This window comes from Paramormyrops kingsleyae, chromosome 1, assembly GCF_048594095.1.
Source record: "Paramormyrops kingsleyae isolate MSU_618 chromosome 1, PKINGS_0.4, whole genome shotgun sequence".
Lineage (NCBI taxonomy): Eukaryota > Metazoa > Chordata > Actinopteri > Osteoglossiformes > Mormyridae > Paramormyrops > Paramormyrops kingsleyae.
This window is the reverse complement of record NC_132797.1, coordinates 27,147,785-27,172,759: the sequence shown is the minus strand read 5'-3', so window position 1 is coordinate 27,172,759 and position 24,975 is coordinate 27,147,785. Positions and strand designations below refer to the sequence as shown.

Genomic DNA, 24,975 nt, shown 5'->3' with positions numbered 1-24,975 from the left:
GGATCACACGGTGCAAACGTTAATCACCGATCTGGGAAATGGACGGAGATGTGGACTGATATACACAGAACAAGCCGGAAATAACATCAAACAGCTGGGAACAATCAAGGTTTCACACGAGGTTAATGGGCCGTGGCACACAGGAGGATCGTACAAACAGGTCATGACAATGAATCAGTTCTTAAAAAAAAAACCTATTATGGAACAAAGACTTACATTGTTGTTACATTGATCAAACAGAGCTTGAATAAGCATATTTTTTACCGTTTTTTTTTAAATGTGACTTCAGAGCTGCATCCTTATTGGTCAATGCAGTGAAGACTGCTGGAGGAAACCGGACTTTGCAGTTCATCATAGGTTGGGCTACTGGGGTTATTTGACTCACAGGGGCTTGGCTTTCACTGCAAAATTGGTAGAAATTCAGATTTTAAATAAAGCCAACATGTTAAAAAGATACAAGAAACAAGACAAGTAAATCTTCAGAAATCTCAAGTCTGAAATTACATGACGTAACTGTATAACGTAACTTACACTTTTGTTATAAAGTGTAAAGATTGTTTTGATGTGCTTTACATAAAAGATCAGAATAGTGAATAGTAGGAGTATACACATATCTGCATTAGGGAAAATGGTATATGCTGTTTTTCATAGAGCCTGTAGTTGTTTTATTGCAGTTTTGTTGGGGTGTTGATCTCTGTTCTCCAGTCCTACTGAAAGGACTAGTTTTTGTACTTGTGGCTGGGGGGTAATTTTTGTAAAATAGCATTGATGTGATAAAAAGTGGCTCCCGGAAAACTGTCTATCTGTATTTGGGGATCGTCTATTTGGGTGATTTTACCAAGATTGGAGTCTCCTATAAAAATGATTGGTTTATGGACCTTCAATGACCACTCTTTGCCTTTGCGGTTTCAGTTGGGATGTTTCTGTGGCCTGCGAGTTTTTATTCTCATTGGGTCCTGAAAACCCTCCTCTGAGGAAACAGAGGAGGTAGGAGACTTTTGATTGTGGGATGGTAATGTTTTATGTTTGGTCCCTGTATTTAATATTGTTTGGGGGAATATTCAGGGAGGGATTCAACTGGGGGATGATTTCCCTTCTGTTGCCCTATCATCATTTTATTCCCCGCCTGTATAGGCTTTCCCAACGGAGCGCTAGCTGCCGGGGTACAGGGACCTGTACAGGGTTTGGTTTAGGGTTAGGCTAGGTTTAGGGTTAGAAAAAGTATGGCATTTCCAGACATCCAAATGAGTTTTTATGATAGATCTAGGGCCACATAGGATGGGAAGTCATGGGAAATCATACTTTTGCTTGCTTTTGTAGTCTGTTTTTCAGTCTGTTTTCTCACCATAAGGCCCAAAATTAGGGTTAGGTTGGGGTTAGGCTAGGGTTAGGGTAAGAATAAGTATGGCATTTCCAGGCATAAAAATATATCTTTATGATAGATCTGGGGCCCTATAGGACAGGAAATCACAATATAGCTTGCTTTAGTAACATATTTCCTACTTAGGGTGAAACATCAGGTGGTTTATAAGGCCCCAAATTAGGGTTAGGCTAGGTGTCCTGTCAATTCATAAAGATTAGCTTAAACTGTATATTACAGGAGGGGAAATGTTACAGTGGTAGATAACCTGAATGGGATACTATTCAAATTACAATCTAGGCAATATAAAGGAGCGCAAAGCCAATTTTGTCCCGATAGATCCATCTAACTATTACCTCTGCTAAAATGTCTATATAATTGAAAGTTATAATCTGTACAGTTATATAAAGTATATGCCTCAAATGGGTGGTCCAATTAATTGTGAGCCCTGTTCAAAAGAGACAAGTGCTTGAATATTTGTTAAAGTTGTTAATATCGCTCCACTATAATAAACAATGTTAGTATGTATTACTTTGTTGGAGAGGTGTCCCTGTGCTATGAATAAATAAGTGCTATGGGGGAGCTCCACAAATGATTATGGGCCTGCTCCCCATATTCCTTGCGGATCCCTAGGGTCATCATCCACAAAGTCTGCCTTTTCTGGCATCGTTTACATTGAATTAGATAAATGACATTGCAAGTAGTAAGGGAGATGTTTTCATGAGTTGGTAATATAAGCTCCCCAAATCACCTGGTTTACAAGTTTAACTGCTGAACCCAGTAGTCAAACAAAGACTTGGCTGTTTATTAATTACTCTTAGTTTCCTGCTGTTGCCTAGGTAATAGATCTGAGTAATGTATCAATGGGGTATGTACGGTTGCATTTGGAAATGTTATTGCTGCCGCCCTCCACAGACCCTGCAGTTGTTTTATTGCCGTTTTGTATGGTTGCTGCTCCCTATTATTATTTCCTAGTGCCAAGATCACTTTTTGCGTATCAGGATTTAGCCTAGTTTTTTGTAGTACTTGTGACATATGATAAAACTTTGCCCCTGGAAAACTTTCCACTTGAATTTGTGGATCTGTGAAATAAGGTATTTTACTCAGATTAGAGTCCCCAGTAAAAATTACCAGTTTTTCAGCTGTCGATGTCTGTTCCACCCATTTTCTATCTGTATTTGGGCGCCTAGTTGGTACCCTTATTACTTTTTCCATAGATTCTAACCCCGCCTCCTCTGATGAGGCCTCCAAAGCCTCCCTTAGATCCCTCCCCACTACTACTACCAGAGATTCCTTAATTATTGCCTTTAAATGGAGGGCCTCAAATTGAGCTTGATATTGGACACTTTGTCCCTGCTCCTGCTCATTCATCACGTTAGAGCCCTCCTGAGGCATTGGGATCTCCTGAGAAACAATTTCACCCATTGCATCTCCAACACTGACATTACTTAGTACCCCCTTTGCATTACTTCCTTTAACTTTATGCCCCATTTTAGCCCCCACTGTGGGGGGTTGGCTACCCATACTATGATGGAATTGAACATTGACCGTTACCTGTTGTTTACGCGTCTGAGGAGTTTCAATTTGGGTCTCCGCCTCTGTCTGATGCAGAGTGCCGTCAGAGCCCTGCGGTAAAGTAATTGTTTGTATTTATTTCGATGTCTCACTTTCTCCCATCCCGAACAGAGTTGTCCCATTTTGTTCCAGTACCCCTAGTATTCTACATTTGGCCCATTCCACCGTCTCTTCCATTAATTTATGTCTAAACCTATTCCCTGCCCATTTTTTGGCCATTTCCATTCCTGTTCATTCCACCCCTTAACCATTTGTACTAGCATTTCCAACACCCCCCATAATGTTCCTGTAGAATTATCATATTCCTTTCCATCCACATATTAGTATTCTGTATCACATGCTCCGTCGCACATTCGTTTGGACATGAGGGTTTTATAAACTGTCAGTTTATCCACCTGTCAGCGCATACCCTTTTGAAATATTTGTGTCACAGAGACACTGATTGGACACAACACTCCTACCTGGGCCGGAGGAGATGGGCAGAGACTTGAGCAGATCGGGACAAGCATGGATCAGGTGTCCTGCTTCCCCGCAATAGAGAGACAGGCGTTGCTGGATCTGGTGTTGTCTTTCTGATGAGATGAGCAGGGCATGACCTAGTTGCATGGGCTCCACTTTCAGGGACAAAGGGGTAGGCAGAGCACGGGCGGTCTCCATGCAGGGATGGGTTCGGCGTCGCTTGTGAACCACGTTGTCCAAGGCTATGAAAAGCTGTACATACTCGTCAAAAGTACATGCCTTCCCCCGGCATGTCAGTTCAACCTGAAGTTCCAGATTAAGTGCTCTCCGGTAGAGGACTTGGAGGGAAGAGGTGGTCCAGTCCACTCCCTCCGCAAGAGTACGGAACTAAAGAGCGAATTCTGTAGTGGTCTTGTTCCCTTGGTGGAGATCCACGAGATGGTTCCCCAGGCTCCTGCCCACAGTGGGGTGATCAAACACGGCCCCAAACGCCTGTTGAAAGGCAGCAGCGGATTCCAGTATAGGGCTTTTGTCCATCCACGGGCTCTGCTGGTTAAGAGAGAGATGACAAAATGGACCCTGTCTTGATCACACTCAAACATGTCTGGATGGTGATCGATATACAGTCCGCACTGCATCAAAAACATGTGCCATTGGTCTGGGTTCCTGTCATAGCGCAAAGGGAATCCTGCAGGAGGTGTGTGGGGGATTACCAGTAGCGGGGCTGCAGTGGCGTCATCTTGCTGGAGTTGTCTGACCAGGGTGGTGAGCTAGGTGATCTGTGCAAGGGGCGTCTTGTAGCTGCTGCTGTACTTCTGCCGGGTCCATGTGTACAGCTAGGTATCCTATCGTGGAACAGAACACACTAAGAGCAGAGGAGTCATGAAGACAGGAAGGTTTATTAAACCATAGGCAACCAGAATCAGAATGGGCAAGCAAAAAGCGGAGTCAGGGCACGGAGCAGGAGGTCGACGAAGAACAGCTTACGTCAGCTCTGTGATCCAGAAACCCTGCTAATGGTAATGACGAACAGAAAAAGAAAATAAGTACTGGTACGTCATGGGTTGGCACGTAACAAGCTGTATGTAATCAAACACAATGTAATTTTTTTATAGCAAATATTTAAACTTGAAGCGATTGCTGACACAAATGAATACATCTTCATGGATGAGGCAGGATTTAACCTAGAGGCGAAGAGGTCATACATAGCATCATCGGCTCAACAGCACTGTTGAAGTCCCTGGACTGAGTGGAGGGAATGTGGCTTTGTGTGCTGCCATCAGTCAGCATGGTGTTCTCCATCGCCATGCTACACTATGCTCATACATTTACTGGCTTTTCTGTGTAATCTGAACAACCAAATCCTTCACCATTATGAAGATGAGCCACGGAGGCCAGAACAAGTCAGCTATGTCATCATCTGGGACAATGTCATTTTTCATCATGCTGCTCTGGTTCGCAAATTGTTGACTGCCCACCCCACATTTCTGCTGATGTCTCTCCCTGCATACTCAAGATTCCTCACCCCATTGAAGAATTTTTCTCTGCTTGGCGAAAGTACATGACCAGAACCCCTGTGACAGTGAGAACCTCTTGCAAGCCATGAAAGAGGCATGTGGCGACATTTTAGTTGAGTCAATTGAAAGTTTGACGCAATACACTCAAGCATGTTTTCCTCACTGTCTGGCGAGAGAACATCCTATGTGATGTGGATGAGGTCTTATGGTCTGACTCTGCTCTAAGGAGAGATGGCGGTTGGGCTGACAGAGCGGAGTAGTGGTAACCATTATCCTCTCCTATTGTGTGGTTTTTTGCATATTGCAATACTATGTGTATTGCATTTTGTTTGTTGTTAAGCCTGTACACTGAATGCAAGCACATTTTTTTACTTTCATAGTGTGTGTACAGTGTTCATGATTGTTTTGTCTGAATAGTGCAAATAAGGAATTTCCATAAAAAGATTAGTTGCTTTATTTTCCTGCATTTGCATGCTAGGTATAAATCAGACATTGCAGTGAAATGAAAATAATGAGGCACACATATGAAAGTGTTTGGGTTGCAGTGTTATACATTTTTCTATTTTGTATGTGTAAATTTCCAGTGCATGTGCATTTATCTCATTGTGTGTATCATTTACAGGCAAAGTTTGATTTTGTATGAAAAGTGAATGATTCTGATGACAATATTTAATTTTGACCTAAACATGTTTGCGCAGAGGAGTGTGTGGTTTTGAGAGTGTGTTTATAGTTTTGAGAAAAGTACAAAATGTTTCACAGACAGCATCTCTGCAATTGAAAAAAGCTGTAATGCTACTTATAACGATCACAGGAAGGAAGTTCACAGTCGGAACAGCAGGGTAACTGCAATGTCAGATTTTGGTAACCTAGGAAACGGCATGCACATTTTGAGTTTTAGCCCGCACTAGAATAAAGCCAAAGTCCTTCCTCAGAACAAGCACACTGTTAAGTGAAAACATCCTGTAAGCACCTTGGAATTTCTGAGAATATAGTTTATTCAACCTATTATGAACGGATCATTATGTTTATATGTCAATTAGGTATTACATAAGTTTCTTAACACAACAAGCAAAAATGTACCTTAAGATAGCTTGCCAAGGTTCACCTTTAACTGGCAATACCTGTTTAATTCTCTAAGTCATATAACTAGCCTGATAAAATATTATTTTGTTTACATAAAGGTAATCGTGTCAATAGACATTGTGAGTATTTTTGAATTAATGTGGTGAATTTATACTATAAATTCCCTTTTTATTTGTGCTGCCATGGTTGTTGCAGGACACCTATTACGGCAGCATTGCAACCTCCGCCCTACTGTAATTAATCCATTAAATCCCCCACAGTAATATGCTTCAAGATGCACATGAGGCTGGCATTGACTAGGTGAGGAGATGCTGTCGCAGTTTGGAGGACGACGGTGAGTTAATGGCAGGATGCTGATGCTTGCTCACTGCACTGACTCTCTTTATGGTTAGTCGTGGTGAACACTAGGAACACATCCGTCTTCATCATTTTGACATTTACTTATCCATGTCATTTTAAAAACATTTGAAAGATATTGCAAAGTACTGGTTTCATATCTAAAACATCCATCCTTCCATTGTCCAACCTGCTTATCCTACTGGGTCGTGGGGGGTCTGGAGCCTATCCTGGAAGCAATGGGCACGAGGCAGGGAACAACCCTGGATGGGGGGCCAGCCCATCGCAGGGCACACTCACACACCATTCACACCTACAGTAAGAGCAATTTAGCAATGCCAATTAGCCTCAGCATGTCTTTGGACTGTGGGGGGAAACCGGAGTACCTGGAGGAAACCCCACGACGACATGGGGAGAACATGCAAACTCCACACACATGTGACCCAGGCGGAGACTCGAACCCAGGTCCCAGAGGTGTGAGGCAACAGTGCTAACCACTGCACCACCATGCCGCCACTTATCTAAAACATGGGAGACTTAAAATGTTTTTTTTTATTTTAATTGATCAGCTGAAAGTTTCATCCTTCCTGACTTTCTCAGATGTAGATGGCATGTTGGAGATGGGAGTTACCCTGACCTCATTGGCTGTTCATAAGAATTTCACAGGGGCGGAACCTCAAATACATTTTTCAAGCAGTCAGTGTTAGACATATTGGAATAGAAAGGTCTGTGTGTAACAAGAACAGAATCACTGATGGCACCAACGGTATGGGGGTCCCCGACTTACAAACCCAAGGTGCAGCTGGGGGTAGACTCATAAGGAGAAATCTACATCCATTATCCATACCTGCTTGTATTATTCAGGAAGATAGGAAATAACCCAGGATGGGGCACCAACCCATCGCAGGGTGCACACACAGTCACACCTACAGACATTCTGCCAACTCCAATTCACCTTAGCATGTTTTTGGAAGGGGGGGGGGGAACTAGAGAACACCCCATGATGAGACAGGGAGAACATGCAAACGTGTAGAGAAATCTAATCATAATTACAATGATTTTCAGGGGGGAAATTAAACACTACATAAATTGTGATGAGCTTACAAAAGAACCACTGAGCTCAAGATATTTAAAATATAGTTGAATATACAATAAATCTGGTTATAAAAGTGGATCTAATGATCATTAACTACTAATAATGTACTTATCAGATTAAATTGCGCTTTAGAAGAAGCCAGTTAGTACCAGACCAGAAGTCTCCACAGCCACTTCTCTAGTGCCTGACTTACGAAGAAGCCAGAACACTCCGTTGATTGAATAGATTTTGAAGGAGTGTAGATTGTTGCCTTGAAAACCACTAACTTTACGTAGAAACCAGTTACTGAGAAAACATGCATTTTTATTACTCCCCATCATTCTAAATTTGTCTTGCCCAAAATTGATTTTACATTACTAATATTATAGGTACATCTTCAGGTACAAATATAACATCACAAAGGTTAAGAGCACTGGAAATGGAATTATTTGATGGTAGTGAAACTATTTATCTAGTATAAACTATTATGCAAACTAGCTATCGTGTCTGTAGTGACAAGAAGGAGTAAAAAACCCCACAGGCAGCCTTTGCACAGGAAAATCCTGGAAAGAGACTTTGTTGCTTGTTGTTTTCCTTAATAATGTCAGGACTTAGGAACATAGGATGGAGGGGCACATATAAAACTGTTAACAAGGAGTACATGAGGGGCAGGTGTGGGCCATAACAATAAGCTCATAACAAAGGATTGGAAACAGCTGGGGTCGACACCAATGAACGGGCACAGGATGGTCAGCAGTGATATCTGCTGGCCAACTTGGAACAGGATGGGTTTGATGGAGACAGATCATGATAGTACCCCCTTCCCAAGGTGTGCACTTTGGGGTTTTATAAATTCAGGCACACAGGACTAGAAAGACAAGACATGTACCCACCGACAAGACCGGGACGACTACACCAGACTAAACACAAATGCTGTGATTGAATTCAGAGGCTGCGTCCTTCAAAGGATATGGTTCACATAGCCTTTGTAGAATGTGTCCTTTGAAGGTTCATGTAATGAATCTTGGGATCTTGGAAATAGAATTACAGATTTCTAGGATGCATTTCAAGGAAATCAGACAGCTTTGTCGCACCACTGTGACATTCAATCTTTGGATGCAGCACCTGAATTCAGACACAGCTATGGACTAGGATCTAAAGACCAAGATAGGAGATATTACTGCCACCAGGGAACAAGTGTCACACCCCGCTCCGTACGATCCTAATGTGTGCCACGCCCACCTCATTACCTCATGTTCAGCCCTGATTGTGATCACCTGAGTCCTGTTATGTCTAGCTTGTCTTTTGTATTTAGTCCTCGTCTGAATCAGTCTTCCCCAGACTTGTCATTGTAGTGTCTCGTTAGATATCCGTGCCTGTCCGTCCCTCCCTTAATAAACCCCTTTACCTGAACTCCTGGCTGCTATTCGCCTGCTTCCTTGCTCGCCTCCCGTCTGACGCTGACAACAAGCATAGTTGAGAACAAGATCAAACTCCATAGGGGAAATAGGACAGACACCAGACACAGAGACACATTCAACAGAGAACACTAGGGAGGCTAGGATCAATGGGCTGGGATAACACAGCACTGACAGGGAAGTTAAAGGGGCAGATAATGAGAACCGCCCCCCCAAGCCAACGAGGCTTCAGGCAAGACAGGGGACACCAAGACGGCTTCCGGAGATGCCAAGGGGACATCAGGAGCTGCCAATGGGACATTAGGCAGGACCTCTGAGGGTGCTGGTAGGACTGAGACATACCTCAGAAAAAAACCCACAACTATCTCTGAAATAATTTAACCCTGACAAAAGTTAATGGCATCCATCAATGTTTATTCCATGTTTATCACAAATTAGACATTGCTTTTGATTTTTGATTCAGCTGAATATTTTACATAATAAAAACAAATGAAAATCGCATGGACCAAAAGATGGTAAGCTTAACATGTCAACGAGGAAGGTAATATTTTGAAGCAGTAGTATGATTCCAGGTTTGCTTACATCTCATTCACAGCATTCGTGTGTCTGTAAGAAAAAGACTAACTGAAATATACTAAAGACAATTTAAAAAAACTATGTTGTCATAATGGTCCTTATCACCAATGGCATAGATGAGAATTTGATTTTGGAAGCTAAACATCACTCCTGCCCCAACTGGTTTCTACGCCTCGCTTTTCACAATGTCTTATCTAATGTTATATTAGATCTAGCGCACTGTCAACTAAATTTAAACAGGAATGCAAAAATAACTACAGTACATTTCCATATTCTCAATATACTTTTCAGTAAGAAAAACAGGAAACGTACCTTTTCACCTGGCTTCCTTGTTTAAAGTACGTATCTTGTTTTGTATGAATCAGGACCTTGCAATTTCCCTATAAAAATAACACAAATGGCATGTTTTATGCTGTTCATTTACATTCACCCATATTCTAAACATACACACAGTACAGGGTGACACCCAGGGAAGGATGTCAGTCCATTGTATGACACAACAGCTCCACCTGCTGTTCCACCTTTTTGCACAGGTTCTAAAAATCAGTACTCAGGCTCAGTTACATATCGCAATTTTTTTAAAGGGCAGTAAATACATTTTGTTGCAGAAAGAAATTTAATTCAATTTAATATGTACAAAAAATTGCAATGGGTTTGTGCTCCATCCTGGGTCATACCATGTCTTGCTCCTGTAGTCCCTAGGATAGAAATGCTTGCGACTCAATAGAGAAGCGGTTACTGAAAATGGATTGATTGATTGATGGATGGATGGATGGATGGATGGACCAACGGTAAAAACCTGACTTACTGCAATAGTCCCAGATTTCCCTTGAAACCAGGATGGTACAGATCAGGAAGACCAGAGCAGTAGCTATGTGCAGCAGTACATGAAGAATTTGCTCCCTGTGTAAAAGAGACCAAAATGCTTACTTCTCATGAGCCAGAGTGTGTCAGTGTAACTTTGTATACATTTTAACTGCTAAAAGGAGGAAACCACTGTATATGAGTGCTACTTTTTCAGTCCAGATGAGGAAATCGTAAAAATCACCAGTGTGGGCTGGACCTTTGCAGGATCAATACCAATGGGAAAGCAAATGATTGACTTGCAGTTCTTCTTGCATAACCTTTCAAAAAGAAAACAGAGGACACATCACTGGATTTGTGCAGTTATTCAGTTTCAGATAAAACTTCCAAGCATGAATTCCCAGAAGTTTTCTTCATAACTGGGTCCCCCAGGATGGGACATTTTTTATATCTGTCATGCTAATCAACTCTGGGGCATGTTTGAGTATTTGAATGTAATGTATTCTTTCCGAACCCTCATCACCCCAAATTTTTGGCTTACTCTCGTTTTCAGCCACGACAGAGATGTGGACGGGGATGCGGTTGCCTCCAGATGCACACCAGTACCAGTCTGTATCATTCTGCTCGAGTTTGCTCACTGTAACACTAAGGATACGGAGCACGTGATCGATTTTTAGGTGAGTTCTGTCCTGCTGTGTCTCATTTCCCCCTGTGGTCAGACAGGAGCTCCAGTCTTCTCCCCTGCACCACTTCTTCTCTTGGTCTCCGTTTCTTTCACTGTAGAAACATGTCACAGTGACACTTTTCCCTGGATCACTGGTCACCATGTTGTTTCCCACTGACACATCAACGGAACCTGTAACACAGAAGCAATGTTAAATCTAACAAGGTCCTTCCTTTTGTAAACAAAATGCACACAGAAGAATCCACTTGGATAGTCTATGTGAATTAAAGAGGAAATGTTTAAGTCTCTCAGTCCTTTTTTTGTAGTTGAGATGAGACGACCAATGACCTAAAGTCAGGCTTCCTTGTTTTGGGAACCAAACCACATTCAGTCCGCAAGTAACCCAATGAATAACTTTAATTTTAAATTAATTTTCTAAAATTCTCAAAGGCCACAGAAATTTTCTTGAAAACATATCCCATGGACAGAGTGAGTTTTGAAAATTTGCTCTTCAGTTGACTTTGTACAGTAATGCCAATTCTGATAAATCATATTAATATATTTAGTAAACTTTTCATAAGTTGGTTCCAACTTAAATAATTGCCTTCACCGAATCTAACAGTAATGAGCAGTGTAAGTACTACGGATAATTTAAACATTAGTAGGAAAGACATCTTACCAGCAGTAACAATTAGATTGATAGATGCCATATATATCTCTTTTCTACTGGTTTCCACACCACACCAGTAAACGTCAGTGTCAGTTGTCTGCAGGTCTCTCATGGTCACGTAGAACACGTTCTCAGTAGGGTCATCAGTAATGGACACAATGCCTATGCTCTGTGGTGCTTCGGTATTCACTATGATAACACAGGCTGACTCTGATTTCATCCTACACCAGTATTTCACATGATTCATATACATCTCATTATAATGGCAGTGGACGGTGAGGGATCGTCCTCTATGGAGCATTAACTTGCTGTGTTCATTGGATGGACCTGAATGGAGAACCATTTAAAGGTCTTTTAATACAGCAGCTCATAAATCATGGATTAATAAATATTATCTGTTACAGTAGATAGGGTGAGTTACCTGGTGTCAGATGAACAATGCGTTGCCTTCCCTCTGTTGCTGCAGCACAGAGTGACTGACTAATCTTCTGGGTGATGTGCTTCAAGCCAGAGAAGTCAGACAGCATATATATGTCTTCTGGTTTGATGCCAATCTTACGCAGCTCCTCCAGCACTGCATTCTTGGTTACAATGGCATAGGGTAGGATGTTGTCCTCCTTTAATGCCATGGCCAGCTCTTTCACTCTGGTTGTTGACTGGCTACCTGTGATGATCACCCCAAGCTGAGGTATCCCCTTACTGGTACCTCTGCCTGCTGCTTCTCTGAACAAGTGGGTCAGCATGGAGTCTAGGTCCTGTCCATTTATACTTGTGGAATTACTGATTTGCTGAACGTTCCAGATACACCTTTGCATGTCTCTCTTGTTTCGGTAGGTATCAAGTTTGCACTCTGTATGAAATGTGTCACTGTATTGTACCATTCCAACTCGCACCTGATCCTGACCAAAATAGAACATGTTCACCAGGACATAGAGGAAGTCCTTAATCCATACAAATTCTTCAGGCCCGATGTCACCTGACCCATCCACAAAGAAGACAATGTCTGCCTCCATTCCCTGTGGACAGACTAAAAGAAGCGGTCCATGCTTATAAGAGTTAAAACCATTGGTAAGAAAAATCATTATATTCTTCTGATTACAGTATCACAGAATATGGTCACACCTCCATCATAATTTAATTTTTTTTAATCACAGTTATCGGTGCTGGTTATGATCATTTCTTTGAAGTCTACAGACTCAACAAAGAGGAGAGCAGAAATGTGCCAAACAGAAGTTTCATTTAAAAATTTAAAAAGTGATGTGGGAGGATTTGAGCCTGAATCATGTGATCTAATGAGTTCCAGTAGTTCATCAATCTGTCTGGGCACGGGCAAAAGTGTCTGAGGCAAAAAGTTTTTAGGAGTAGAAAAAACTATGCAAGCTGCATTTTTAAATACCATGTCCATGGAAACATCATAATTTCACCATGGTGTTGGCCCCTGTCCTTTAGTACAGTGTTTCCCAATCCGATCTTCAGGGATCAACACACGTTCCACGTTTTTTCTCCCTCCCACCTCCCTGAAAGACAGTCCATGCTTTTGCTCCTTCCCAAAAACATAGACTGTCTGCAGGTCTCCCGAGGACCAGATTGGGAAACACTGCCTTAGTATTTGGAAATTGGCAAAACTGTTTTTATTTGATGAGTTTTTATTTTGGATTTTAAAAAGTCTAAAAATAGTGACTACTAATTTGTATAAATACTTCTGTTTTTTGACTAATATATTCTTTTAATAGTTTTGCTTGTAACAAACAATAAAGAAAAGCACTATGAAATAATACCTTGAGTGTGCATGTCTGAATTTGTGAATGTTTGTGCTCTTAGTAATGGGACACATCTGGATGAAAAAGAGTAGTGGAGTTACCTTTGGGCGCATGTAGCGTGACCTCTGCTGAATCACACAGGGCTTCGCCGATATCTGAGACAACAGATTTCAGATGATCCACCTGTTGCATGTCGAATATGTTCTGTGGATTACTGGCAATCATCCTTAGATACTCTTTACTTGCTCTCTCAATCCCGATAGCATACATAGTGACTCCATTGTTCTTCAGCACTTCAGATAAGGGTAGACTGCTGGCCCAGGTGTCTGTTACGACTACGCCCATTTGAGGTACCCCTTTGCTGGCCCTACTGCCTGCTTTCACTGTGTACCGTTCGGTCAGTATCTTCATCAGGTGCAGGTTAAGTGAGCTTCCCCTAGGCCATATCATACTCTGAAACAACTTCTTCAAGTCTTCTGCTTCTTGGGAGGTATTGAGTAGGAATCCTTTATCACTGTATGGAAGGTTTTCAGCCAGGCCGATCTGGACTTGATCTTGACTGACATAAAAACTGTCCACTATGGCACAGAAGAAGTTTTTCACATTATCAAACCATCCTTCAGGTTTGATGTAGGAACTCTCTGCTAGGAACACGATGTCCATCACAGCACTGGGAGGGCAGACTGTAGAAGAAGACTTACTGTATGTTACACAGGCTAAAACTAGTGGCAAAGAGAATCTATTTTTCTCTAGTCTGTCAAAGACAAGCGGACTTATTACCTTTCGCAGTGGCGACATTCGAGCCAAAGCAGCGTGAGAAAAGGAGTAACATCAGCATCACCTCCATGTTCACATTCTTCCAGCAAAGACGTACAGGGGAGTATGTTATCATTTCATTACAGACATCACAGACAGTCCCAACTGCAAATGAAGAATACATCTTCATGTTTTCCTCTTTTCTTCATTCTCAAAAACTTTTATAAATTTAAGGGTCAGCTCCAGTCTTTGAAGACACCAAATATTGTAGGAAACATTTTCCAAAAAATGTACTGTACATATTTTACAAAGAAAACATTTACTGGATTTTAAAACACCAGCTAGTTCTATTCCAGCACATCTGGCGAATTAGTGTTTCGTTTTTAGCAGTGGATCCTAATTAGTGTTTTAAGTCAACCCTAATTTAGCAAGTAAATGTTCCAAAGCCTCCAAATAGCCTTCTGACAGTACAGCTTTTACATTTTTTTGTTCTCAAGTTTCAGATGTGACTGTTTTAGACAATTGCTTTATATATTTAAATTCAAACTGGCATTTTATCCCAAGCCTGCTGTTCACTCAGAACAGTGCAGATGTTTGGATTCTCCTGTAATGATCTTTGCTTAAATAAAACATGGTGATGGTGTAGTACTTACCTGATTCTTCAGGAGCATCCCAGAATAATACTGTGCAGGCAGTGCACACTCTCACCTTTATTTTCACGAGACTGACTGATAAAGACACACCTCTGATTACACAGCAAGAATGAGGGACTTTTGTTCTGTTTTTTTTTTTTTGTAACTTGCATATTTTTCAGAGGATATCATGAAATACTGATCTGTGGTTAGGAGAGATTTTATCACTATTCCCCAAAATTTTATTTCTTTGAAAATATATGCTGCTGGTTCAAATTCATAGCCCCATTGTGCTCACATTTTTATGCTGCATTCTATTTACCCTGGAGGCTGGAAGTTATGGAATGACATCACACCCCAGTTCTAGTCAGAAATGTTAGAAAGCTATTTATAAATACCATCTCTAACCAGGTTATTTGATAGCCATCGTTAGCAGTATTAGCTGATAATGCATAACGTGGTATTTTGCACATTCAAATACCATAGCAACATGTCCACAGCTAGAGGTTGGACTGTGTGTACGACCAATTTAATGAAAATAATGCAAATGAAACATATGTGAATAAATCTGCAAATATATAGGTACAGCTTTCACTTCTGTTGATGAAAGGCATAGCCATCGTAAATTGTGTGGTTGGGGGTTGTAGAGGTCCCCCCAAAACTCTGAAATCAGGTGGAGTTCCCGTTGAAATATTAAAATTGGAACTCAGAAACTTCAACTTCCCCATTCAAATGAAATGCACAATAACTTCACTGGGTCATTTTAAGCTACTTTTTTTGTTTTTTGGAGTCAAAAGAGGAAGAACAGCCCTGGAATTAAAAACGATGGAACATCAATAATATGCTAATCAAAGCACAAGGGGGTAGGGGGGTGTCAGTAAAATTAGCAGATCAGGGGGAAGGGGTATCACCTTCCAGAAGTTTAACTGTTCCTTCTTTTGCTAAGGTTAGTCTTGAATTTATGCACATGCTCGTTTGTGTTCTCCCCATGTGTGTTCAATATTTGTCTACTACTCTAGTGAGATATTATGAATGACACAGTATATGTAATGTTAGTCTTGTATCTTGTTTCTTCATCTTTTGAGCTACTTTGTGCAATAAAAGAACTGGTAGCGCGAAGTCTCAATGTAGAATAGACCATTATAGCCGGGTTGAGAGGTAACTTTGCCTATCCTGAAAACTGTCATTTTCTGGCAAATAACAGACATGTTGATATAATTTAAATCATAGATCATATAATGTTATATCATTAAATGTAACTTCTGGAAATCCAGTCTTCATGGGACCCCAAGTTTTGGATTTCTCGGTTCTTCAAAACTGTTGGTGGATCAGTTGTCAGAGCAACATGTCCATAAGCTCAAACCTGCTTGGAGCAGGTTGATTCAATGTGAAGAAGATATGGGGTGATTCTCATGTTAGCAAGACTGCTCTTGCTAAAACCACAAATATAATCTTGATATTGAGAAACAACCTATAGGTCATGGACTTAAACAGAGGTGTCCGCTCGGGGAACTCGTCCAACCATAGCTGTGCCATTCTTATGGCAGCAATTGATTGCAATCAGTGTGGTCGTAATAAGAAGAGCGTGTTTTTTTAAAAGAACTGCATTGCATAATATTAAAGTACAATTTAATAATAAACGTGTAATATTACAATAACAATACTGGGGCACATAAACAAGAAAAAAAATTAAAAACTGCAGTATAGGGAAAGCACAAAAATTATACAAATGGATGGTTCTAACAGATTTAGCATTATTAGAAAATGAGATACAGTCCATGTAGTTAAGACACAGTAAAATGCAGAAAAGGTTTCACACCATTGAAGGTGCATTTTAGTAATTTGGCAAATAACTGTACAAAGTTACAAACTGAGCATATATTTAGTGATCATCAAGATCCTTTAATGTATCCAGATGAATTGCTTTTTGACAGTTATCGCTTTGGTCGAGAGGGAATAATATACATCGGAAATTTACTACCTCTGTATATTGTCAAATTTGCTGAGTCACCTTCTCTATAGTGTGCTGGTACTTACTCTGAGCATGATGAATAATTCATACAGACAGTGGAAATGTGAGTTAAGGATATTTTTACATTTTTATAAAGATACAATTTATAAGGATACTTACGCATTTAAGTTACAGCACTTTTTTTCTCATGGCTTTGAAAAACCAAAATCTATGATTCATCTATCTATGATTAGATGAGGGTCTGGGATATGTCCTCTGATCTTGGATTTGTTAATTCACGCATGAAGAACTACCCCCAGGCTTTATTAGCCAGATAATTTAAGCCAAGTAAGTATCGTCTAATAGTACTGTCACTTACCTCTCTTCTGTTAGACAGTTATCATGTTTGGCTATTATCCTGCTTTGTGGAATACCCCCTAGGCTTACCCTAGATTAACAACAATGTTAAGCAATGGCTTACCATGGGCCTGTGTCACAAATCCAGATATTTCCTGGTTAGGCAGATATCTTTGAGACTAAGTAGAACTAACTCTGACTTTCAGATATCACAATGCTGGTTTAGTTCTTAGTGGGATATATCACCACAGTAAGTCAGGCTACAAGCCTAACCTGGGGGGCATTCCACAAAGCACTTGACACTATCGTTGATTTGTTTGTCTCTAGTTAGATTTGAATGCTATTTCTGTTTGTTCCATTTGACTTGGGATTGTCATGTCATTTGTGTTACTGTCCATGGCCCTGAAATCTTGCTGAGGCACTCTCAGTGTCTTGTATTTTGTCAAATTTTTTTCTGTGTTCTGTGATCACTTCATATGATCTCCTTGACCACATAGTCAGCGGTTGCTGGTGCCCGTCACATTTTCCCTGTGCTATTTCGTCTTGTGTAAGTGGGTTTAGTGGGATTCCTTCTGTTGTAGGATTCAGTCTCACTTTAGGAGAGCTTGGCACACTATGTTGTGTCTCAAGTTTCGCTGATGGGCGCCTCGTTCTCATTAATAATAATAATAATAATAATAATAATAATACATTTTATTTGAAGCGCCTTTCAAGGTACCCAAGGACACTGTACAGTAAAAATTGTGATGAGCTTACAAAAGAACCACTGAGCTCAAGATATTTAAAATATAGTTGAATATACAATAAATCTGGTTATAAAAGTGGATCTAATGATCATTATCTACTAATAATGTACTTATCAGATTAAATTGTGCTTTAGAAGAATCCAGTTAGTACCAGACCAGAAGACTCCACAGCCACTTCTCTAGTGCCTGACTTACGAAGAAGCCAGAACACTCCGTTGATTGAATAGATTTTGAAGGAGTGTAGATTGTTGCCTTGAAAAGCACTGGTAATATTTTTTTCTTCTAACTTTACGTAGAAACCAGTTACTGAGAAAACGTGCATTTTTATTACTCCCCATCATTCTAAATTTGTCTTGCCCAAAATTGATTTTACATTACTAATATTATAGGTACATTTTCAGGTACAAATATGACATCACAAAGGTTAAGTGCACTGGAAATTGAATTATTTGATGGTAGTGAAACTATTTATCTAGTATAAACTATTATGCAAACTAGCTATCGTGTCTGTAATGACAAGAAGGAGTAAAAAACCCCACATATAAAACTGTTAACAAGGAGTACATGAGGGGCAGGTGTGGGCCATAACAATAAGCTCACAACAAAGGATTGGAAACAGCTGGGGTCGACACCAATGAACGGGCACAGGATGGTCAGCAGTGATATCTGCTGGCCAACTTGGAACAGGATGGGTTTGATGGAGACAGATCATGATAGTACCCCCTTCCCAAGGTGTGCACTTTGGGGTTTTATAAATTCAGGCACACAGGACTAGAAAGACAAGACATGTACCCACCGACAAGACCGGGACGACTACACCAGACTAAACACAAATGCTGTGATTGAATTCAGAGGCTGCGTCCTTCAAAGGATATGGTTCACATAGCCTTTGTAGAATGTGTCCTTTGAAGGTTCATGTAATGAATCTTGGGATCTTGGAAATAGAATTACAGATTTCTAGGATGCATTTCAAGGAAATCAGACAGCTTTGTCGCACCACTGTGACACATTTAATCTTTGAATTCAGACACAGCCATGGACTAGGATCTAAAGACCAAGATAGGAGATATTACTGCCACCAGGGAACAAGCATAGTTGAGAACAAGATCAAACTCCATAGGGGAAATAGGACAGACACCAGACACAGAGACACAGTCAACAGAGAACACTAGGGAGGCTAGGATCAATGGGCTGGGATAACACAGCACTGACAGGGAAGCTAAAGGGGCAGATAATGAGAATCCCCCCCCCCCACCAGCCAACGAGGCTTCAGGCAAGACAGGGGACACCAACACGGCTTCCGGAGGCGCCAAGGGGACGTCAGGAGCTGCCAGTGGGACATTAGGCAGGACCTCTGAGGGTGCTGGTAGGACTGAGACATACCTCAGAAAAAAACCCACAACTATCTCTGAAATAACTTAACCCTGACAAAAGTTAATGGCATCCATCAATGTTTATTCCATGTTTATCACAAATTAGACATTGCTTTTGATTTTTGATTCAGCTGAATATTTTACATAATAAAAACAAATGAAAATCGCATGGACCAAAAGATGGTACCCTTTACTTAATATTTAGTTGTACTACCTTAAACAGTAATCACTGCCAACAAACGAACTCTGTACTTCACAATGACACGTCTGCATTTGCCACAGGTAGCATGGCCCACTCCTCCTGAGCAAACTGCTCCAGCATTCTCAGGATTGAAGGGTGCCGTCTCCACACTGCATTTCTCAGATCTTTCCATAGATGGTCAATAGGATTAAGATCAGGGTTCATAGAGGGCCGTTTAAGAATAGTCCAATGTTAGGATATGATTGCTCTTTTGAATACTATACGAAGTTCAAGAACATAATAGTAAAAAAGAATTCAAAGCAATAAGCATCAACAACATGGTCTTTAACCACGGTAAGCCTAACATGTCAACGAGGAAGGTAATATTTTGAAGCAGTAGTATGATTCCAGGTTTGCTTACATCTCATTCACAGCATCCGTGTGTCTGTAAGAAAAAGACTAACTGAAATATACTAAAGACAATTTAAAAAAACTATGTTGTCATAATGGTCCTTATCACCAATGGCATAGATGAGAATTTGATTTTGGAAGCTAAACATCACTCCTGCCCCAACTGGTTCCTACGCCTCGCTTTTCACAATGTCTTATCTAATGTTATATTAGATCTAGCGCACTGTCAAATAAATTTAAACAGGAATGCAAAAATCACTACAGTATATTTCCATATTCTCAATATACTTTTCAGTAAGAAAAACAGGAAACGTACCTTTTCACCTGGCTTCCTTGTTTAAAGTACGTATCTTGTTTTGTATGAATCAGGACCTTGCAATTTCCCTATAAAAATAACACAAATGGCATGTTTTATGCTGTTCATTTACATTCACGCATATTCTAAACATACACACAGTACAGGGTGACACAGGGAAGGATGTCAGTCCATTGTATGACGCAACAGCTCCACCTGCTGTTCCACCTTTTTGCACAGGTTCTAAAAATCAGTACTCAGGCTCAGTTACATATCGCAATTTTTTTAAAGGGCAGTAAATACATTTTGCTGCAGAAAGAAATTTAATTCAATTTAATATGTACAAAAAATTGCAATGGGTTGGTGCTCCATCCTGGGTCATACCATGTCTTGCTCCTGTAGTCCCTAGGATAGAAATGCTTGCGACTCAATAGAGAAGCGGTTACTGAAAATGGATTGATTGATTGATGGATGGATGGATGGATGGACCAACGGTAAAAATCTGACTTACTGCAATAGTCCCAGATTTCCCTTACCAGGATGGTACAGATCAGGAAGACCAGAGCAGTAGCTATGTGCAGCAGTACATGAAGAATTTGCTCCCTGTGTAAAAGAGACCAAAATGCTTACTTCTCATGAGCCAGAGTGTGTCAGTGTAACTTTGTATACATTTTAACTGCTAAAAGGAGGAAACCACTGTATATGAGTGCTACTTTTTCAGTCCAGATGAGGAAATCGTAAAAATCACCAGTGTGGGCTGGACCTTTGCAGGATCAATACCAATGGGAAAGCAAATGATTGACTTGCAGTTCTTCTTGCATAACCTTTCAAAAAGAAAACAGAGGACACATCACTGGATTTGTGCAGTTATTCAGTTTCAGATAAAACTTCCAAGCATGAATTCCCAGAAGTTTTCTTGATAACTGGGTCCCCCAGGATGGGGCATTTTTTATATCTGTCATGCTAATCAACTCTGGGGCATGTTTGAGTATTTGAATGTAATGTATTCTTTCCGAACCCTCATCACCCCAAATTTTTGGCTTACTCTCGTTTTCAGCCACGACAGAGATGTGGACGGGGATGCGGTTGCCTCCAGATGCACACCAGTACCAGTCTGTATCATTCTGCTCGAGTTTGCTCACTGTAACACTAAGGATACGGAGCACGTGATCGATTTTTAGGTGAGTTCTGTCCTGCTGTGTCTCATTTCCCCCTGTGGTCAGACAGGAGCTCCAGTCTTCTCCCCTGCACCACTTCTTCTCTTGGTCTCCGTTTCCTTCACTGTAGAAACATGTCACAGTGACACTTTTCCCTGGATCACTGGTCACCATGTTGTTTCCCACCGACACATCAACGGAACCTGTAACACAGAAGCAATGTTAAATCTAACAAGGTCCTTCCTTTTGTAAACAAAATGCACACAGAAGAATCCATTTGGACAGTCTATGTGAATTAAAGGGGAAATGTTTAAGTCTCTCAGTCCTTTTTTTGTAGTTGAGATGAGACGACCAATGACCTAAAGTCAGGCTTCCTCGTTTTGGGAACCAAACCACATTCAGTCCGCAAGTAACCCAATGAATAACATTAATTTTAAATTAATTTTCTAAAATTCTCAAAGGCCACAGAAATTTTCTTGAAAACATATCCCATGGACAGAGTGAGTTTTGAAAATTTGCTCTTCAGTTGACTTTGTACAGTAATGCCAATTCTGATAAATCATATTAATATATTTAGTAAACTTTTCATAAGTTGGTTCCAACTTAAATAATTGCCTTCACCGAATCTAACAGTAATGAGCAGTGTAAGTACTACGGATAATTTAAACATTAGTAGGAAAGACATCTTACCAGCAGTAACAGTTAGATTGATAGATGCCATATATATCTCTTTTCTACTGGTTTCCACACCACACCAGTAAACGTCAGTGTCAGTTGTCTGCAGGTCTCTCATGGTCACGTAGAACACGTTCTCAGTAGGATCATCAGTAATGGACACAATGCCTATGCTCTGTGGTGCTTCGGTATTCACTATGATAGCACAGGCTGACTCTGATTTCATCCTACACCAGTATTTCACATGATTCATATACATCTCATTATAATGGCAGTGGACGGTGAGGGATCGTCCTCTATGGAGCATTAACTTGCTGTGTTCATTGGATGGGCCTGAATGGAGAACCATTTAAAGGTCTTTTAATACAGCAGCTCATAAATCATGGATTGATAAATATTATCTGTTACAGTAGATAGGGTGAGTTACCTGGTGTCAGATGAACAATGCGTTGCCTTCCCTCTGTTGCTGCAGCACAGAGTGACTGACTAATCTTCTGGGTGATGTGCTTCAAGCCAGAGAAGTCAGACAGCATATATATGTCTTCTGGTTTGATGCCAATCTTACGCAGGTCCTCCAGCACTGCATTCTTGGTTACAATGGCATAGGGTAGGATGTTGTCCTCCTTTAATGCCATGGCCAGCTCTTTCACTCTGGTTGTTGACTGGCTACCTATGATGATCACCCCAAGCTGAGGTATCCCCTTACTGGTACCTCTGCCTGCTGCTTCTCTGAACAAGTGGGTCAGCATGGAGTCTAGGTCCTGTCCATTTATACTTGTGGAATTACTGATTTGCTGAACGTTCCAGATACACCTTTGCATGTCTCTCTTGTTTCGGTAGGTATCAAGTTTGCACTCTGTATGAAATGTGTCACTGTACTGTACCATTCCAACTCGCACCTGATCCTGACCAAAATAGAACATGTTCACCAGGACATAGAGGAAGTCCTTAATCCATACAAATTCTTCAGGCCCGATGTCACCTGACCCATCCACAAAGAAGACAATGTCTGCCTCCATCCCCTGTGGACAGACTAAAAGAAGCGGTCCATGCTTATAAGAGTTAGAACCATTGGTAAGAAAAATCATTATATTCTTCTGATTACAGTATCACAGAATATGGTCACACCTCCATCATAATTTATTATTTTTTTAATCACAGTTATCGGTGCAGGTTATGATCATTTCTTTGAAGTCTACAGACTCAACAAAGAGGAGAGCAGAAATGTGCCAAACAGAAGTTTCATTTAAAAATTTAAAAAGTGATGTGGGAGGATTTGAGCCTGAATCATGTGATCTAATGAGTTCCAGTAGTTCATCAATCTGTCTGGGCACGGGCAAAAGTGTCTGAGGCAAAAAGTTTTTAGGAGTAGAAAAAACTATGCAAGCTGCATTTTTAAATACCATGTCCATGGAAACATCATAATTTTACCATGGTGCTGGCCCCTGTCCTTTAGTACAGTGTTTCCCAATCCGATCTTCAGGGATCAACACACGTTCCACGTTTTTTCTCCCTCCCACCTCCCTGAAAGACAGTCCATGCTTTTGCTCCTTCCCAAAAACATGGACTGCCTGCAGGTCCCCCGAGGACCAGATTGGGAAACACTGCCTTAGTATTTGGAAATTGGCAAAACTGTTTTTATTTGATGAGTTTTTATTTTGGATTTTAAAAAGTCTAAAAATAGTGACTACTAATTTGTATAAATACTTCTGTTTTTTTTTACTAATATATTATTTTAATAGTTTTGCTTGTAACAAACAATAAAGAAAAGCACTATGAAATAATACCTTGAGTGTGCATGTCTGAATTTGTGAATGTTTGTGCTCTTAGTAATGGGACACATCTGGATGAAAAAGAGTAGTGGAGTTACCTTTGGGCGCATGTAGCGTGACCTCTGCTGAATCACACAGGGCTTCGCCGATATCTGAGACAACAGATTTCAGATGATCCACCTGTTGCATGTCGAATATGTTCTGTGGATTACTGGCAATCATCCTTAGATACTCTTTACTTGCTCTCTCAATCCCGATAGCATACATAGTGACTCCATTGTTCTTCAGCACTTCAGATAAGGGTAGACTGCTGGCCCAGGTGTCTGTTACGACTACGCCCATTTGAGGTACCCCTTTGCTGGCCCTACTGCCTGCTTTCACTGTGTACCGTTCGGTCAGTATCTTCATCAGGTGCAGGTTAAGTGAGCTTCCCCTAGGCCATATCATACTCTGAAACAACTTCTTCAAGTCTTCTGCTTCTTGGGAGGTATTGAGTAGGAATCCTTTATCACTGTATGGAAGGTTTTCAGCCAGGCCGATCTGGACTTGATCTTGACTGACATAAAAACTGTCCACTATGGCACAGAAGAAGTTTTTCACATTATCAAACCATCCTTCAGGTTTGATGTAGGAACTCTCTGCTAGGAACACGATGTCCATCACAGCACTGGGAGGGCAGACTGTAGAAGAAGACTTACTGTATGTTACACAGGCTAAAACTAGTGGCAAAGAGAATCTATTTTTCTCTAGTCTGTCAAAGACAAGCGGACTTATTACCTTTCGCAGTGGCGACATTCGAGCCAAAGCAGCGTGAGAAAAGGAGTAACATCAGCATCACCTCCATGTTCACATTCTTCCAGCAAAGACGTACAGGGGAGTATGTTATCATTTCATTACAGACATCACAGACAGTCCCAACTGCAAATGAAGAATACATCTTCATGTTTTCCTCTTTTCTTCATTCTCAAAAAATGTTATAAGTTTAAGGGTCAGCTCCAGTCTTTGAAGACACCAAATATTGTAGGAAACATTTTCCAAAAAATGTACTGTACATATTTTACAAAAAAAACAATTACTGGATTTTAAAACACCAGCTAGTTCTATTCCAGCACATCTGGCGAATTAGTGTTTCATTTTTAGCAGTGGATCCTAATTAGTGTTTTAAGTCAACCCTAATTTAGCAAGTAAATGTTCCAAAGCCTCCAAATAGCCTTCTGACAGTACAGCTTTTACATTTTTTTGTTCTCAAGTTTCAGATGTGACTGTTTTAGACAATTGCTTTATATATTTAAATTCAAACTGGCATTTTATCCCAAGCCTGCTGTTCACTCAGAACAGTGCAGATGTTTGGATTCTCCTGTAATGATCTTTG

General features: G+C 40.7%; 1 protein-coding gene across 1 annotated transcript in view; it reads right to left on the bottom strand.

Annotated features, from left to right (window-relative positions):
* Positions 1-9,711: 9,711 nt before the first annotated feature.
* LOC140578931 (collagen alpha-3(VI) chain-like) overlaps positions 9,712-24,975 on the bottom strand; it is a 41,188-nt gene continuing 25,924 nt past the window's right edge. Inside the window, exons 13-29 of the mRNA XM_072701117.1 lie at positions 24,381-24,521; positions 23,702-24,283; positions 22,259-22,864; positions 21,847-22,164; positions 21,045-21,359; positions 20,748-20,823; positions 20,511-20,602; positions 20,046-20,088; positions 14,707-14,798; positions 14,078-14,218; positions 13,399-13,980; positions 11,959-12,564; positions 11,547-11,864; positions 10,745-11,059; positions 10,448-10,523; positions 10,208-10,302; positions 9,712-9,779 (exon numbers count right to left, since the gene is read on the bottom strand). Coding sequence (XP_072557218.1) covers positions 9,733-9,779; positions 10,208-10,302; positions 10,448-10,523; positions 10,745-11,059; positions 11,547-11,864; positions 11,959-12,564; positions 13,399-13,980; positions 14,078-14,218; positions 14,707-14,798; positions 20,046-20,088; positions 20,511-20,602; positions 20,748-20,823; positions 21,045-21,359; positions 21,847-22,164; positions 22,259-22,864; positions 23,702-24,283; positions 24,381-24,521 — 4,445 coding nt within the window. The 3' untranslated portion in view covers positions 9,712-9,732. The remainder of the gene's footprint in view (positions 9,780-10,207; positions 10,303-10,447; positions 10,524-10,744; positions 11,060-11,546; positions 11,865-11,958; positions 12,565-13,398; positions 13,981-14,077; positions 14,219-14,706; positions 14,799-20,045; positions 20,089-20,510; positions 20,603-20,747; positions 20,824-21,044; positions 21,360-21,846; positions 22,165-22,258; positions 22,865-23,701; positions 24,284-24,380; positions 24,522-24,975) is intronic.